Source organism: Frieseomelitta varia, unplaced genomic scaffold (assembly GCF_011392965.1).
Source record: "Frieseomelitta varia isolate USP_RPSP 00005682 unplaced genomic scaffold, Fvar_1.2 scaffold_254, whole genome shotgun sequence".
Taxonomy (NCBI): Eukaryota; Metazoa; Arthropoda; class Insecta; order Hymenoptera; family Apidae; genus Frieseomelitta; species Frieseomelitta varia.
In genome coordinates, this window is record NW_025109984.1 from 784,819 (window position 1) to 801,994 (window position 17,176).

The following is a 17,176-nucleotide window of genomic DNA, read 5'->3' on the forward strand; positions in this document are numbered from 1 at the left end:
ATGTATATCATCGATCTTATTTTTACACTGCATATGGATAAATAATAAAATTTATTATCCATATAGCTAATGTAGTAATTTATTTTCCTTAATATGTTTGTTTAACGTTCGATGTTAAGTAAAATAGGGGAAATGATTTTTAAATTTAGTATAAAGTATTCTAAAGCATTTTAAAACAGCCACAATTTCGTTTCGTATGCGTTTGCTTTAGCGTTATTTTTAACTCATTACACTATGGTAAGCGCGAAGTAGTGCAAAAGTTATTCATACCATCATCCACCGACGAATTTCTGTATGCAACACATTTCGCCATAAATTAGTAAGTTCTTCTCTATTCTTTTGACATTAAATCATTTATTTAATTTTAATTTTATCAACTAATGAATTAGCTTGGCAATTTAATGGATTTTATCATCTGTTCGAAATATCAATATATAAGAAGTTGCTGTAACGAAAAATCATCAATGGATGGTGAAAATGAGAACAACGAACTTCATAATGAAAATTACATATTCCTCGAACGAAAAAATAAAATCGAAAGTACATATCCTGTTGTCAACGGAGAGCCATTACATTCTGGTAAAAACGAACGGTACGTGCTATTTTTAATTTTTATTATATTACCTCTATCATTTATTTCACGCTAATTTTTGAAGTAAATATGGAAATGCTTCAAAATAAAAAATTTTAAAACAATTTTCTATCATAAGAGAAGATAATTTTTGTTTATGTAGCTATGATAAATGTTTTAATCGACCTTTATTGTGGAATGGAAAGAGATCAGATTTTGTTCATCAATTTTCTGAGTTATCTTTTGGTGTGAAAGATCAAATAAATAATGAAGATACACAAGAGCAAAATTATTCTTCTTTCAACACGCAGGAAGACAAAGATTTTCGATGTCCTAGATGCGGTCAAAAGATGCAAGAACCTAGATTACTTCCTTGCTTGCATCCCATATGTTCACCGTGTGTTGCAGAATTAATGAGTAAACGTAAGTGATCTAGAAAAATTTAATTTATCTTTCCAGAAATATATGTCATCTTATTATATTTTCTTCTATGTTCTCAGCAATTTATAATTCTTCAAAAAGTATCAAAATACAAAATACCCAATTGGAATGCGGTAAAAATAAATATTACGAAATTTGTCCTTTATGTGATTTTCAATTGCCAAACGCTAATTCAACAATTCCACCTCCGCATTATCCTCTTCAACATCGTTTAGTAATGAGTGCTATTCGCTCTAGATTTGCAAACAAAATACTTTGTGATATTTGCCAAGATGAAGTTATTGTAAGTATTATATTACTTTTTTAATTTAAAGTAAATCGTTGTCTCAAAACATATTTAAAAATATTACTTTTGATATATCTAAAGGCAGTTGTTCAGTGCTCTACGTGTCTTCGCAATTTTTGCTTGGACTGTGGCATGGAACATCAACAACAAATCTCATTGGAATTAAAGCCATTGAAACATTCAATAAAACCACTGTGGGAAGCTACAAAAGTACGACGTACCACACTTTGCCAACAGCATCCCACACACGCTTTGCGTTTTTATTGTATTGCTTGCCAACAGGTTCATAATTTACTGTTTTACTTATATAATAATTTTTTATTTACTGAATTGCATTTTTTAAACATGTTAACTATTTTTTAGGTAACTTGTAAAGAATGTATGTGGAGTAACCAACACAGAGGTCATGCAAGCGAAAATGCTGTTGGAGCTGCAAAACGAGTTATTTTGTATTTAACTAAAATGCTGCAAAGGGCAAAAATGCTTTTAAACAAGCTGTTAACGCAGTACAACCGAGATGCGTTCTCAAACAGTACCTTTGATGAAATAAGGGATACTTTCATTTCAATAGATTATAGGTATGTTAAACTGATAAATTTTTATCAGTTATTTACATAATATAAAATGGGGAAATAGGAAGATTCTGAAATAAAAGATATACCATTATAAAAAAAAATATATGTACATACATGTACATGAATTGTCATGTGATGATTGTTACTATAGATCTTAAGATTCAATTAAAAATATGTTGAGACTGTCATTTGAGGTGAAAATTTGTACATTCCTGCGAATATAAAAATCTGTGATAAAAAAATAAATAAATATAAATAAATAAATAATAATTATATAAATAATTTTAAAAAAATTTAATTTTATATTCTTATTTATATGTAATAAATGCTCATTTATAAAAGGAATAAAATGTATTCATGAAAAAATAAAATTTATTTCAAACCAGTAATATTAAAACAACAATTGATGTATATTCTTTTGAGAAGACAGGCAACATCCATAACGTAAAATTGATCCACAGCAAGACCAATGATGTACTCCAGGATGTCCAACATGGCCATGTCCACAACCTTTATATCCACCTTTAATTAAATAATATATTCTATATTATAGTAAATAATAATGTGTAATAAAATTGTTTGTGTAAAAAATTTATACCAGGCATAAGTCCTCTACATCCACAAATAGCTTCTTTCTTACCACCACTTGAACAGAAAGTACAACAATGATAAATACCAGCATGAGGAGGTTTGAACATAGACATCCTTGTATCTTCACTAGAATTTTCTGTAAAGATTCGTATTTATTCAAAGAAATCTATAAAACAACCAATATGTCATTATATTTCAATGAATATGTCCTTTACCTGATGTGATATTACACACTCCTAAGACTTTAAATCTTTTTATTACTATGGTAGCAAGACTCAATATTTCTACATCTGAAGCATCTGCAAGTAATTCATTTGTAAGAGAGATAGCATCAAGAAGTTGTCTTGCCTTTTTTAATCGATTGAATTCTTGAATTCTTTCATGTGCCTGTTTAGCATGTAACGCTGTTGTATTATAATTCCTCAGCTTTGATCCATTGTTCAAAGGCTCACTGAAATATCTAATTAAATTGTAATTAAATTAAATTACTTATACTTCATTACTTATATTATAAACTAAATATGATTATAAGCAACATTGTTATAAAGATTGTATATATAATATACAATAGATTGTATATGTATGTAATTGTCATGTGATGAATATTTGATAAATTTCTTTTTTACATAAAATTTACATAATAATTCTATATTACTGTCATTTGAGGTTCAAGTATATATGTTTTTAATAAAACATATTTTAATAAATTTTAAATTTATCCTCTTACCTAATCGCATACGATTATACATTATGTTTTAAAACAATGTAATAGTCATTTCTCAAGTTTCAATTTACATTATTGTAACTTTTTATAAAATATGTAATTATACATGTAGGTATTGGGACAAATTTATACTTATTTTATGTAACATGGAAAAATGTTAGGTTAGAGAAACATTTTTTCTGAAATTATGTTCAAATTGTAATTATTTCAAATGGAACACTCATTGTTCCACATCTATATAAATCATCTCACTATTTGATGTATTATTTTATGTACATTTAAAAGTATAAATAGTTTTTTCACAAGAAACTCGTGTACAAACACGTAAACGTAATACATTCTGGCTACTAATGCTTAAATTAGAACAATGTAAAACTTGAGATTAAAACATCATGAAATAAGCTTTATAAGTGAAAACTAATTATTAAAGAAAGTTTAGTATAAATTATACAATATAAAATATATTAACAATTTTTTGTTCTAATCGATAAAATATACATGTTACATTAACATTACAGTAGCGCCACTTATCAAACATAGTTCTTATACATATTGAAATGAATATTCAAATAAAACATAAATCTACAAATAGAATAAAATTTTTAATTATATTTCGTTCTCAATTAGCAAATTAATATTATACTGAATATAATATTAAAATATTTTGTTTTATTATATTTGCAAACGATTATAGCAAATTAATTCTAAGTTAGAAAAATATGTACCTGTAGCTGTTAAGAATAAAGTATAAGTGCTTTCATAATAGATTGTAGCTTACAGTATGAAGTCATAAGCAGTTTTGGTATTTCAGAATAAATTATATTAAATTTAATGAGTGTTACAAAAAAGAATTGTTATACACTACAGTTAAGCGCAACACCTAGAAAATCTTCAAATCCAATACTAATTACACCTGTTTGTTCAGTATCCCTTACTCGAAAAGCATCTGTAATAAAAATTAAATATATATATATGCAATTTAGTTTTTAACATTTTTATCATTTTTAAGGATTCTAACACATTTTTATTTTATATATAAATTTACCTGTAAATCTTTGAATTTGAACACACAATACAATAAACTGATCAATAGTAATGTAAGAATGGCCATTAGGATCGCTTTTTTTTATAAGAAACGATATGAATTCTGGGCTTAATCTATATCCCATTCGTGTTAATGCTGCGCTTAATTCATTTTCTTGTATGCTTCCAGAATTATCATGATCAAAGCCACGAAAAACACCTAACCATGAGTTAATGTAGTTATAAAGAGCTTGAAATTCATATAGATCTATTGTACCACTTTTTTCCTTATCAAACATTCCTACGAAGGAAGAGTAAAATGTTTTAAATATTCTAAAATTTATCGACAAGTTAAAGCAATTAAATTTTAAAAACATACCTATCATAAGTCTGCAAGCAGTATCTGAAAATGTACCCCCTTGCCCATTTGCCAATGCAGCTTTTAATTCTGTAGCTGTAATTCTTCCACTGCCGTCTCTATCAACAGCAACAAACCACTGTTGCACTTCTGGATTCACTTGTGTTTCAGAATCAGTTGCTCCATACATTGCACTCTAAAAATGTATAACACACTTTGTTACAACAATAAAATATAAACAAGTATAATAAGCAATATTATTTAAACAAGTATCATAATATCTTGTAAACAATTGTAATAAACCAGCAGACTATACTGAATATGTTTTAAAGTGATAAAATGCAATTTTCTTTATTTACAGAGTATTTTTGTCCAAATAGCAGAAATATGATTACCGGGTAAGCCATGATTAATATTTTTTGTCAGCTGTCAAACGATATTAATTACAACATGTATTCAATTACTGTATTGCCATGCAACACAAGAGCAGTATATACAACACACATAAGTTTTGACGGGAACCAATTGTCCCCCCTTACGGTTTTCATGTCACACGTGACATTATCAATTGAGTGTAAGAACCATAGTCTGTGATACCATTGCGGTATATAGCACAGGATATATAGATAATACTCATTTATACAACTCAAAAGTTGATATTTAATTTTTGTTCAATATAAAGATCTTACTTTATCGCTTATACTTGCACGAAACGAATAATTCTCATAATGTTTTATTATCAAAATGTTTATGACTTTTATATTTTCAAAGTTGACCCGCTAAAAATCACAGTGCCATCTTACGAATTGTTTTGCATTTAAAATGATCGTATATATACATAGAGCGTAGGGTGTTCTCTAGTGTCCGTTTTTGCTTGAATTTCTGACAGAAGTATTGAGAAGGAAAACAAAACCAGGTGTTTGTCGTTGTTTTTATCCCTGTTAAGACGCTGCCGATTTTGATCCCACCATGGACGATTTGCAGAATTATAAGCTACAGCTTCAACAGGTAAATTAGCTCTTGTTTTTTTGCTTAACCTAACAAGAACGATGGTATGGCGAGTCCATTTTTGGAGATTCTCTGATTGTTTACAACGATGGAACCTGAAATGAATTTCGTGGTTTTAGGTGGAAGCAGCGCTTACCACGGACCCCACTAACGAAGAACTCCTGAAATTGAAAATTGATCTCGAAGAAGTAATAGAGCTGACACATGATTTAATTAAATCACAACAGCAGGAAAAAAGGCAAGCCAATGGCATGGATGCTAAAGATCCTATTTTACTTGCAGTTCTGGCCAATAAGTGGAAGGTTGGTGATCAGTGCATGGCACCCTGGAGCGAGGATGGCAAGTAAGTAATCGCATAAGTCCTTCGGATAAATTAACAGTCATCTATGGTGGCTCACTGAAAGTATTTAAACTGAAAGTATCTACCAGTTTAACTCTTACAAATAAATTATGTGTTCAAAAAAAATTTGAAATTTCATTAATGCTGTAATAAGGTGACAACAAGTATGGTAATTATATTGGTAAAAATTTAAAACTGATATAGAAATGTACATAGAAGATATAGGACACTTAAAGTATCTGATACACAGCATTTTAAACATATAATTATTTTATCTTTTTTGTTATGTTATTTAATGCTTAATTGAATGTTTAAATACTTTAGTAATCTGTGTAGAATATGTATTTGGATTGAATATCTGTAACTTCTATTATATTTATGATATCAGCAAATGAAGTTATTATGAGAACTATGCCTATTGTTATCATTGAATTTTCAGATATTATGAAGCAACCATAGATGCAATAAGTGAAGATGGTGTTGTCAATATAACATTTAATGAATATAAGAATACAGATGTCACAATGCTTAGTCAATTAAAGTCCGTAGCTAAAAGGCCAGCATCAGATTGGGCAGATCAAAAATCAAAGTGAGTTGACAATTATTTATCTATTCATTATTAACATGATCCTCCCTCTACAATTTTGAGTTCTTTTCTAAGAACATTGCGGGATTAATTTTACAAGAAATTACATTACTAATTGTTCATTTTTCTCCTTATTCCTTTATCCCCAATTGGCCACGATATTCACTCCACTGTTTGGTCTGCTTCGATCTGAAATACCATTATTGTTCATTTGTGTCTTGGTAACGCACTGTTCGTGTACATCGCCGGAATCCAGGAAAAGGTAACAAGAAATAACAGATTTTTTTGTTGAAATATTCTTTTTTATCTTTTTTATACATACAGATACGCGCGTGCACACACACACACACACACACACACACACACACACACACACACACACACACACACACACACACACACACACACACACACACATATACATATATGAATGACTGATATGATTTAAAAAGTATGCTAGTTTGAATTGATTTGTGTACAATGACAATGTTTTTAGAACAGAATAACATGGAATTTTATGATAGTCAAATTTAGGATAATGTGTAAAATTAATAATTATAAGTAAATCTTTAGCTATGTTTTATATTAATTTATATTAATAAGTTTCTAGGTGAATTAAAATTATTTTTGTTTCATCATTATACATATGGAGCATTAAATTTTATATTTCATGAAGTAGTAGCAATTCTTCTTATATATTTATGTAATCAATTTTACAGTAATCAATATTAATTTATTACAGCATTCTTCATATTTTCTATTTTTAGCCAGAAATTTTATATGGAAACATCCTGGTAGATTTGTCTTTAGTAATTTCACGAATGATAAGCTTGTTCATTTACAGAAAAATGCAAGCTGCTGCAGTAGCAGGCTCAGATCCTAATAAACAAAGGGAATACCTAAAAAAAAAGAAACAGAGGAAACTTCAGCGATTTAAGGAACTTGAAGAAGAACGAGAAATGGAAAAAAATAAATGGCTAGCATTTACAAACAAGGTATTTTTTAGTTGAATCTGCAACAAAATTTATTAATTATTAACGTACTACGTTTTTTTTTATTACAGTCTTCGAAGAAGGGTGTAATTAAAAAGAGTATATTTGCAACGCCGGAAAATGTGAATGGTCGAGTTGGAATCGGTACCTGCGGCGTGAGCGGCCGGGAAATGACTAAATTCAGTAATGGTGAAAAATGGAGAAGGGGAGCATGAATGCTATTGTAAATATACGATTTAATAATTTGTGAGATAGAACTATCGATTATTATTATTATTACGATGAATTCAGTTTTCGAAAAAGGTGAATAAAATGTATGTATGTCTTGTGTTGTGAGAATGTTCCCAAGTATGTAAAGAGAGAGAATGTTTAGTGGTATTTGTAGATTGCGTGTAGTCATTATGTTATAAGCGGGTAACGACCTCAAATAAATCCGAAAGGTATTTGGATTTTCTATCTTTACGAGTGAATGATTGTCGCGAATGAATGTGTTTCTAGATTAATACATTTATGTGGGTATGATTTGTTTATAATCTATACTATAATGGACACGAATAAATGTATATTTTAAAGTCAGATTGTGCAATGTCCAAACTATTTTTCATTAAACCCTTTATATTATGAAATTTTTAATTTGTGATTAATATTATTAAATAAATGATTCTAAGAAAGGAGTGATATATTTCTTTATTTTTTGAATATGCAACGTAATTAGTAACGTCGTGTTTCATCACAGAAATAAATTAATCATTTCTCGTGGTATCTATAGTTGATAGTTGATACCGTTAGATCAAAAATGGTCGTTTTATCGTGGAATAACACGTCACCAGTAGGTGATATATTTGATGCGATAAACCTAATATAAGATATTGATAAATTTAAAAAAATGAATGTATTAAATTACTACATCATTGTGGAGGCCTATAATAATTACTGTTTTGTTTAAAACTCTGAAATCGTGTTCTAACCTATTTTTATAAAAATCGTCAATAAACATTAAATATATTTTACATTCTCCTTTCGTTATGATAGTAAAATAATTGGATACTTATGTCATTCAAGTTCTATTGATTCTTAAAAAATTTTCTTTTTTTTAAGATAATAAATAAAATCTATCTTAATTAGTAGAGATGATTCTAAGAGAAAATCTTTTCATGTGTTTATCAGTTTATTGTTGAAAATCTACAGAAAATCGGAATTGATTGAAAACAAGAAGACTGATTCAATTGTTAACAATAGATCATTGTTAGATAAAGTATTCTAATTGTATAAAAGAGAATATGGAGTCAAATGAAAGAAATCAAATCTCAAATGGAGATGCTACAAACAACAGGGATGTCGATTGGTCTAGATATGGTTTGCACAATAATGCAGAATCCCAAAGGAATAATGAAACACCGAGAAATAATAGAGAGTATGAAGAATTTGGGCCTGAGATGTATCAAACTGGAGCAAATGAATTGTTTGCTCAAGAATATGTAAGTGATTAAGATAAACATATTTATGATTATATTTTGAAAATTCCTGCTTTTCAGAGTGCTGATCCTTGGTGGAAATCAAATTTTTTTATTTCTCAGCCTGTATTATTTGGAACATGGGATGGGGTTTTTACATCTTGTCTAATTAATATTTTTGGAGTTATTGTCTTTTTGAGATCAGGGTGGATAGTGGGCCAAGCTGGTGTTCTTAATGCTGTTTTAATAATTTTATGTACAGGTAATAACAATTGTGTCTGCATGCACCAATGACAATTAAATTGAAATATTTGAAGGAACTTGATGTTTCATCATTATTTTAGTATGTATTGCACTAGTAACTGTATTGTCTGCTGTGGGAATATGTGAAAGATGTCGTGTAGAGAGCGGAGGAGTTTACTTTTTACTATCACATGTATTAGGATCAAGATTTGGTGGAGCTATTGGATTGTTATATTGTTTTGGACAGGTGGGACAATTTGTATAATGACGATACTTAGAACATTACTTTAAAACCCTTTTTAGGCGGTGGGCTGTGCTCTAAATGTTCTAGGATTCGGAGAATCAATGGCTGGTCTAGTGGGTTTAGAATCTGCATGGACAGAACGTGGTTTTGCTTGCACTGCCGTTATTTTGTTATCTGTTATTAATATCGCTGGTGTGAAATGGGTCATAAAACTTCAATTTATTCTTTTATTGATTTTATTGTTTGCTGGTGTAGACTTTATGGTTGGAAGTTTTACACATGTGAATATTGGTAAGATGAGATAGTCCATAATTATTTACTTCTATTCTTACTTATGAAACTAAATGTGTATAATTCTATGTGTGTATTGTAGAAGCTGGTTTTGAAGGATGGTTATCAGGAAATTTAAAAAATAATACTTTCACCAACTATCAAGATGGGTATAGTTGGTTTACAGTTTTCGGCGTATTCTTTCCCACAGTAACTGGTGTTTTAGCTGGTATTAATATGAGTGGAGATTTGAAACATCCATCCACTGATATTCCTAATGGCACATTGGCAGCTGTAGGGACTGGGTAAAAATCATAATTCCACATCAAATATGTCATGTTCATTGTTAGAAACTCTATCATAATTCTGTAATTTAATTTCAGAACTTTTTTGTATTTATGTTTTTCACTGTTTCTGGGGGCTACTTGTACTCGAAAGGCGCTACTTACCAATTTTATGATTGCATCAACGGTATCTGCGATTTCAGTATTGCTACTGGCAGGTCTTTACGTGTCATCATTTAGCAGCTGTTTGGGTGCAATGTATGGTACACCTCGAGTTCTTCAATCTATCGCTAGTCAAAACGTAATACCAGGAATCAGTTGTTTACAAAGAGGAGTAAGTGTGATTTTATAATTACATATTTTTTCGATCACTATATGTGATGATTATAAAATAATCATGTCACTTTAGAAAGGACCAAATAAGGTACCTGTGTACGCAATGTTAGTCGTTGCCGTTGTTACACTGACTTTCATTATTACCGGTCAAATTAACACGCTTGCGCCAATTGTCACAATGCCTTTTCTCTTAACATATGCCTGTTTGGATTATGCATATTTCGCCCTTGCGCAAACATTCGATATACAATTGTCTCGAGAACAGAGATTTCGAACACAATCCCCAACATTCGATCGTGACTATGGTTGTTCAAGTAGAAATAATTCTATAACGGATACCGACAATGATCTGGATAATTTATTCCCCGAACGAATACGGCATAAAAATCTTATCGTAAGTTTAAATAAATATGTAATTAATCATTATACTTAGAAGAAACTAAGGAATATTGTATCTGTTATTTCCAGAGAAATCCTAGTCTTTCCGAAAATAACGTTTATATAGATTCCTCTCCAAGTATTGATGGAAGTGTCAGCGGTACAGATAATTCGGAACGAAAAATTCATATCCATAATAAATTGGGAAATTGGTATAGTCCTTTGTGTAACAGATGGTTTTCATTATTAGGGGTAAGTTTATTCTTGTGCATTATCAAATATACTAATGATTTAAATATAACTGTAGAGTGAATTTGTTTTGTAGTGTCTTATAAAATTATTCATCATGTTTCTTGTTCATTGGGGCTATGCTATTGCCAATATTGTTGTCGTTTTCCTTGTTTGGAGTTACATTGGTCACGCTAATCCTGCAGTTAAACCAGGTGTTTCGTCTGAATTTAAACTGTTTAAATGGTTGAAAATATTGTTATTGAGAATTATGGGGTAATTTTTAACACTATTATAGTATTTTTGCAATATTTTTTTCTTTATGAATCTGTAAGAGATATTGTTCACAAATTTTAGAAGAAAAGTGTACGATTATGAACAAATCGTGGTTACACCCGTGCATCCTGGTGTAGAAACTTGCTCAGCGCAATTAAATGAGGAAAATGAAGATTTTGCTGGGAGAAGAAGATATCATCAAACAGCCACGGTCACAGGACAATATGTCAACATTGATTAAATACTATAATTTACAGAGTAACTAGAAAAAGTATTCATTGGGAATCATACGTGAATCATTTCAAAAGGAATTGTATAAAAATCATTATTACTCTCGCATTTTGAAATAGGATAAAACAGGAAAAGGAGCGTTGTTACTTGCAACGTTGTTGACCGCACAAAACTAGTCTAGTTAAGAACATTTCATATCTTGTAATTAGATACAAGGAATTTTTTATAAAAATATCACGTGATAGCCTTAATAGCACTAGCAACCGAATAAGAAATAAGAATACAAAATAAGGCGTCCTGAGTAACTGAATAAAAAAGTCACATGACTTTTTGTCTATCAGTCTACTCGATGTATTTTAAACATATTTGAAATGCCATACTGCCAGAAGCATTTCTACAATGGAGGGTCCATATATTCAGTAAATTATTTTAAGAACTATTTCTTGTGACACAAGATTATTTATTCTTTATAGTTTTTATAATTTGTAATTGGAATAAAATCATAATATTTTATGTATCATATGAAGGTATGGAAAAAATGATGCTGGATATCAAATCATTTATATTAAATACTCTGTAAATATGTAGTGATGACATATTTATATGCTATTTAACATTTTTATAAATGTCGCTATAAAGATGAATATGTTACTAATAAAATATATATATATATAAATATATATATATATATGTATACACATATACGTATATTAATAACAAAAATATGAATTTTTATTTTTTATTTTATTTTATTTTTTATTTTCCTTTTTTTAAACTGAAAAATATTAATTATAATAATTAGAAAAATATTTTAAGTTTAAAGAAATTAAAAACAGGTGTGTTACTAATTTTGAATTTCGCGCTGAAATTTTTGTAAATGTACTATTCTAGTCAATTGCGTGCGTATAATTAATATTGGCGGGATTTTACATTTCGCAAATTACATTATATTTATAAATTTTTCAACATTACACTGTCGTATGTGAAATATATATTAATATATTTAATATTATATAAACAAACTAAGACAGTATTTATTAGAAATAATAATTGGAATTCCTCATTCTTACCCTGTAATATTAATTTTCTATAGAAATGCGCTTCCGGTTAGATGGTGCATTGACTCACGGAGTGTGTGGCCAGTTCGAAGCGTTTGAAAGTTCGCGTCGGACGTCTGATTATTTCGCGCTTAGTTATTTGTGTAATTTCGCTTAATTAAACGCAAAATGTAGTGTCTTGGTTGTTTCTTACTTATCTCTTAGCAATGTTAAAGTCAGTGCGCGTTGTGATATATCATACATTCTCTTCCAACCTCATTTTTTCGCGATTCGTTGTTTCGTTGTCGCGAAATTTATGAAAATTTTTTCAACATGGAAGGATGCATTTCGTCTACGCTTTTACAGGTAGAATTCTTAAAATAATGGAAAGAAACTTGTACTATACTTGCGAATTGGATTTATTTACAACTAATTTTATGCTTCAATATTTTATTTACAACTAATTTTATGTTTCAACATTTTCAGGTTTCTACATTCGTATTTCGCTTGCTATGATGACGTCACAGGGGGTAAGTTTTGTAACGTACATTTTCAACATTTTTATCATCGATATTTTCAAATAATACTATATATTACTATATACAAATATAAATAATACTATATATTACTATAATACAAGTATGTATATATGTATGTACGTGTTTTATATATATATATATATATATATATATATATATATATATATATATATATATATATATATATATATAAAACCATTGACTAAAGATATATGGTAATGTGTGGACAGCACATCTAATAGCAGTAATTACAAATTCTCTTTCTTTTAATGTATCGAAAACTGCTACGTAATTTTCTTCTCTTTCGGGATCAATTAAAGTATTAGTTAACTCTGATTGTCCTGTTACATAGTCCTCATATATAGTAGTCATATTCATTTTTTTTATTGAAAATTCTTGTACATTTCAATATATTTGTCAATTGTAAAGTAAAATTAAAGTAGAGCAAAGTAGAATAAAGTAGATTTGAAGTCTAACTATACACAGACCAATACTACTTACGGATTTCTGACCATACATTGACCTATATCACTCGTCCATTATTGACCATACGCTGACCTATATCACTTGTTTATTTCGTGACCATACGTTGACCTATATCACTCGCCCATATCTGACCATACGTTGGTTTTACTACTTGCAAGTAGTAAAGGTCAGACATCTGCAGAGGTGCGCGCCGCTCTCCACCAACCTCGCTAAATTTTATTCGATTCGTCACCCTTTTCGATTCGGGCTCTTTCGGCACTAATTGCAATTATATATGAAAAAACCTGAAATATAAATTCTTCGGGAATTCAACCGTTCACAAAATATAATGATTTTACGATACCCAGCGTATAAAAGCAACGCGAAACAGTAAATGGTACAAAGTTCGGAATTCTTAAAAGTAACGAATACATACTCAAAACGTATATTCATATTCTTTTATAATTTAAAATTAAAAATTTTGAATACACTACGTGGAAAGAAAAAGATCGACGAATTCGCGAAACACGGATATATACGCCTAGCAACAAAGTTTAAACTACAATAACTTCCCGTTTTCTCGGAATCTGTAGACGCTTCGGGACAAATTTCATTTTTATTTCACCTGTTCAATCATATTATTTCATATAATTCTCTACAATTCACCGTGCGCCAAAAAAAAAAAAAAAAAAAGAACCGAAGAAGCGATTTTTTTTCCTGGTCGGTATTTCAGACCCCGAGACACCGAAGTCCCATTTAATGTCCTTAGCCAATGGTGATATACATCAATTGATATCGCCGCCAAATCGAGGGATTACCGTCGTTTGCCGTCGATCTCGCCAAAAACGGCGAGGCTTAATCCGATCGGCCGTTTTCAGATCGCGAATGTAACTCACGCGTTTATTATTTATTCGCGAGCCGTATTCCCGGCCGGGGATTATGTTTCGCTCATGCTTGCGCATACACACGCCGCGCGCGTTAATCGCTCTAGACTCTAGATTTGCTAAGTACCGGCGGTCGGTTAAACTCGCGGCGAGAGCTATGGAAGCTAGGAGGTTGGTGGTGATCCCGCGGCCAACCGCGATGGTTAACCCCCCTCCACTCTCCCGCGTGTGTAGTCTCAGGCGGTTGTGTGAAAATCCTCTCTAGTATCAGAATGCCAGATAATTAGTTACAACCGTATCAGCCTCTATTTCTAATGGGTTCGATCAAGAGCATTGTACGGTGCTCTTAGTTCCCTAATTATCGTTGGCAATGTTGAGCCACAGTGGCGAGAGAAGAGATTAATACTCACATTGTAGTTATATACACTGTATACACTATACTATACTATATTATACTATACTATGCTATAATATACTATACTAACCTAATATAGGATATAGTTATATATATATATATATAAAGTATGTATATATGTATATATATATATAGGTTATTGTTTTATATATATTTATATATAACCTAAATCTGACTATAGTATACTATACTGTACTATATATTATACTATATTATACTACATTATACTATACTATACTATATATTGTACTATATATTGTACTATACTATATATTATACTATACTGTACTATATATTATACTATACTATATTATAGTATACTGTACTATACTATACTATATTATACTATACTATACTATACTATATTATACTATACTATACTATACTATATTATACTATACTATACTATTTTACGCTATACTATACTATATATTGTATTATATACTATACTGTACTTATACTATATTATACTATGTTATATGCTATCCTATTCTATACCATATGCTATATTATACTATATAACCTAACTATAGTATACCATACTATACTATATATTATACTATATACTATACTATATGTTATACTACACTATATACTGTCGCACGCGTGACGTCTGCTCGAGAAATACTATCAGAAACTCATCCAAAGGAGTCATTGTGTATACATTGAGTAGGCAAAGTTCGCGTAAACGAGTTGTTTTATCCGGGCGCCGGTGGGAAAAGCGCGAGGGTGAGTTCTTAACAAGTCGCAGAAACAAGAAGCATTTTCGGCCACGGTAAAAAAGTTCTCGCCGACGTGAAACTCTGGCAAATCTGCAACTGGTGGGAACCGTCGACTTTCCCCGGAGAGATCTGATCCCCCCTTTCGCGGGAAAACCGCTTTTCGAAAATTTTCTAACGCGAAGTTCGCTGATCCACGGATCATCCTCGCCAGATAGCTATACCGTTATTGACAACGAGGCATTTTTCAGCTATTTCGAAGGAATTGTGGCTCAGTTGAGTATATCTCGATCATAAGGAAATAGGATATTGTTGATTTTAATTGGAACTTTTCAATCGAAACGGTAAAAATTGTTTCTTTCTCTCGCCGATGATAATATTAATACTTGCTTATCCTAAAAATTTTCTACGAAAATTCTCTGAAGGAAAGTCTCTTACGTCCAACTTTTTCTTTGTCAAATTTCTTAAGAAATTTTAAAAGAGCTCCTTGCAGCTAATAACCAGATCTAGCACAGTACAGTTTTTCGAAGAAATTTAAAAAAAGCCTCTTGCGTTCCAAAATAAAATTCACTCATTATGTTCGTCCGCCATTCAATTCTCACAAACTCGGTTTTCCTTTCAATTTCCCAAGTTTCCAAAAAATCTGAAAAGGACCCCCCTTCCCCCATTAAGGATTTAAAATTTAACGATCCAATTAATTTCTATCAAAATTTTTCAAGAAACCTAAAAACAATCCTTTATGCTCAAAACATAAAATTCTGTCTTACCAATCAACTCTAACAATTCCCTCGATATTTTAATTTTTCCAAAAGAATCTGAAAAGGACCCCCTATGCTTAAAATTTAGAGATCCAATTTTTATAAAAAATTTTCAAGAAACTTAAGAACAATCTCTTACACTTGAAACACAAAATTCACTTTTAACATACCTATTAATCAACCCTTCCAAATTTCCCCTGATCTCCTGAATTTCCAGAAGAATCTGAAAAAAAACACTTTACGTTTAAAACTTAGAGATCCAATTCTTTTAGAATTGTCCAAGAAACAATCCTTTATGTACAATAACACAAAACTCACTTTTACCAAGTAATCCTCACAAAAGAATCTGAAAAATACTTTCTACGTTTAAAATTTAGTGATCCATGATTTCTCTTTTACCAAAATTTTTCAAGAACAACTTTTTACGCTCTAAACACAAAACACATGCTCCTCACGCTTACCTATCAGCCAACTTATCCAAGATTCTCAAATTCCAAACTTTCCAAATTTCCAAAAGTATCTGAGAAGAAGCTCTCACGTTCAAAACTCGGAGATCCAACCCTTTCTGATCAAAATCTTCCAAGAAACTTCCTCCAACAAAACACACTCCTCACGTTTGCCTATCAACCAACACCTACCCAAGATACTCAAATTCCAAACTTTCCAAATTTACAAAAGTATCTTAGAAGAAGCTCCCACGTTTAAAACTCAGAGATCCAACCCTTTCTGATCAAAATCTTCCAAGACATTTAAAAACAACGTTTTACGCTCGAAACACAAAATACATGCTCTTCACGCTTACTTATCAGCCAACTTACCCAAGATTCTCAAATTCCAAACTTTCCAAATTTACAAAAGTATCTGAGAAGAATCTCCCACGTTTAAAACTCAGAGCTCTAACTCTTTCTAATCAAAATCTT

General features: G+C 30.4%; 4 protein-coding genes across 8 annotated transcripts; 3 read left to right on the forward strand and 1 right to left on the reverse strand.

The window, feature by feature from the left end:
• Nucleotides 1–124: 124 nt before the first annotated feature.
• On the forward strand, nucleotides 125–2,453 carry LOC122528635 (tripartite motif-containing protein 45-like). 3 transcript variants are annotated; one of them, XM_043653974.1, is made up of 7 exons: nucleotides 125–319; nucleotides 390–592; nucleotides 735–994; nucleotides 1,072–1,295; nucleotides 1,380–1,580; nucleotides 1,662–1,876; nucleotides 2,300–2,453. In XM_043653974.1, exons 2-7 carry the CDS (start codon nucleotides 402–404, stop codon nucleotides 2,319–2,321), a joined length of 1,113 nt encoding a protein of 370 aa, XP_043509909.1. In that variant the 5' UTR covers nucleotides 125–319; nucleotides 390–401; the 3' UTR covers nucleotides 2,322–2,453. The 3 variants fall into 3 exon arrangements, with proteins under 3 accessions (XP_043509909.1, XP_043509908.1, XP_043509910.1); XM_043653973.1 differs by lacking the exon at nucleotides 2,300–2,453 and having other exon boundaries at nucleotides 1,662–2,120; XM_043653975.1 differs by lacking the exon at nucleotides 2,300–2,453 and having other exon boundaries at nucleotides 126–318; nucleotides 440–592; nucleotides 1,662–2,120.
• A 393-nt stretch (nucleotides 2,454–2,846) lies between these two features.
• LOC122528639 (peflin) lies at nucleotides 2,847–5,132 on the reverse strand. 2 transcript variants are annotated; one of them, XM_043653981.1, is made up of 5 exons: nucleotides 4,929–5,132; nucleotides 4,591–4,765; nucleotides 4,234–4,512; nucleotides 3,658–4,134; nucleotides 2,847–2,924 (listed from the first exon to the last, which is right to left on the reverse strand). In XM_043653981.1, the coding sequence occupies exons 1-4, from the start codon at nucleotides 4,974–4,976 to the stop codon at nucleotides 4,043–4,045; spliced, it is 594 nt and encodes a 197-aa protein (XP_043509916.1). In that variant the 5' UTR covers nucleotides 4,977–5,132; the 3' UTR covers nucleotides 2,847–2,924; nucleotides 3,658–4,042. The 2 variants fall into 2 exon arrangements, with proteins under 2 accessions (XP_043509916.1, XP_043509917.1); XM_043653982.1 differs by having other exon boundaries at nucleotides 4,965–5,129.
• Nucleotides 5,133–5,385: 253 nt separating this feature from the next.
• On the forward strand, nucleotides 5,386–8,071 carry LOC122528637 (survival of motor neuron-related-splicing factor 30). 2 transcript variants are annotated; one of them, XM_043653979.1, is made up of 6 exons: nucleotides 5,386–5,577; nucleotides 5,697–5,920; nucleotides 6,357–6,506; nucleotides 6,760–6,765; nucleotides 7,348–7,498; nucleotides 7,567–8,071. In XM_043653979.1, the coding sequence occupies exons 1-6, from the start codon at nucleotides 5,539–5,541 to the stop codon at nucleotides 7,708–7,710; spliced, it is 714 nt and encodes a 237-aa protein (XP_043509914.1). In that variant the 5' UTR covers nucleotides 5,386–5,538; the 3' UTR covers nucleotides 7,711–8,071. The 2 variants fall into 2 exon arrangements, with proteins under 2 accessions (XP_043509914.1, XP_043509915.1); XM_043653980.1 differs by lacking the exon at nucleotides 6,760–6,765 and having other exon boundaries at nucleotides 5,387–5,577.
• Nucleotides 8,072–8,197: 126 nt separating this feature from the next.
• On the forward strand, nucleotides 8,198–12,157 carry LOC122528631 (solute carrier family 12 member 8). The gene is made up of 10 exons (XM_043653957.1): nucleotides 8,198–8,973; nucleotides 9,031–9,211; nucleotides 9,294–9,439; nucleotides 9,496–9,727; nucleotides 9,810–10,011; nucleotides 10,090–10,324; nucleotides 10,400–10,720; nucleotides 10,795–10,956; nucleotides 11,030–11,208; nucleotides 11,290–12,157. The coding sequence occupies exons 1-10, from the start codon at nucleotides 8,776–8,778 to the stop codon at nucleotides 11,447–11,449; spliced, it is 2,016 nt and encodes a 671-aa protein (XP_043509892.1). The 5' UTR covers nucleotides 8,198–8,775; the 3' UTR covers nucleotides 11,450–12,157.
• The last annotated feature ends 5,019 nt before the right edge of the window (nucleotides 12,158–17,176 follow it).

Excerpts from the sequence above, each read along its gene's own strand:
- LOC122528637 (XM_043653979.1), top strand. The coding sequence starts at position 5,539 with ATGGACGATTTGCAGAATTATAAGCTACAGCTTCAACAG. Across the intron at positions 5,578-5,696 it reads ATAAGCTACAGCTTCAACAG|GTGGAAGCAGCGCTTACCAC; the intron begins GTAAATTAGCTC and ends TCGTGGTTTTAG. Across the intron at positions 5,921-6,356 it reads CCCTGGAGCGAGGATGGCAA|ATATTATGAAGCAACCATAG; the intron begins GTAAGTAATCGC and ends TTGAATTTTCAG.
- LOC122528639 (XM_043653981.1), bottom strand. The coding sequence starts at position 4,976 with ATGGCTTACCCGGTAATCATATTTCTGCTATTTGGACAAAAATACTCT. Across the intron at positions 4,766-4,928 it reads TATTTGGACAAAAATACTCT|AGTGCAATGTATGGAGCAAC; the intron begins GTAAATAAAGAA and ends ATACATTTTTAG. Across the intron at positions 4,513-4,590 it reads TGCTTGCAGACTTATGATAG|GAATGTTTGATAAGGAAAAA; the intron begins GTATGTTTTTAA and ends CTTCCTTCGTAG.
- LOC122528635 (XM_043653973.1), top strand. The coding sequence starts at position 402 with ATGGATTTTATCATCTGTTCGAAATATCAATATATAAGAAGTTGCTGT. Across the intron at positions 995-1,071 it reads TGCAGAATTAATGAGTAAAC|CAATTTATAATTCTTCAAAA; the intron begins GTAAGTGATCTA and ends CTATGTTCTCAG. Across the intron at positions 1,581-1,661 it reads ATTGTATTGCTTGCCAACAG|GTAACTTGTAAAGAATGTAT; the intron begins GTTCATAATTTA and ends ACTATTTTTTAG.
- LOC122528631 (XM_043653957.1), top strand. The coding sequence starts at position 8,776 with ATGGAGTCAAATGAAAGAAATCAAATCTCAAATGGAGATGCTACAAAC. Across the intron at positions 10,325-10,399 it reads TCAGTTGTTTACAAAGAGGA|AAAGGACCAAATAAGGTACC; the intron begins GTAAGTGTGATT and ends ATGTCACTTTAG. Across the intron at positions 10,957-11,029 it reads GATGGTTTTCATTATTAGGG|TGTCTTATAAAATTATTCAT; the intron begins GTAAGTTTATTC and ends TTTGTTTTGTAG.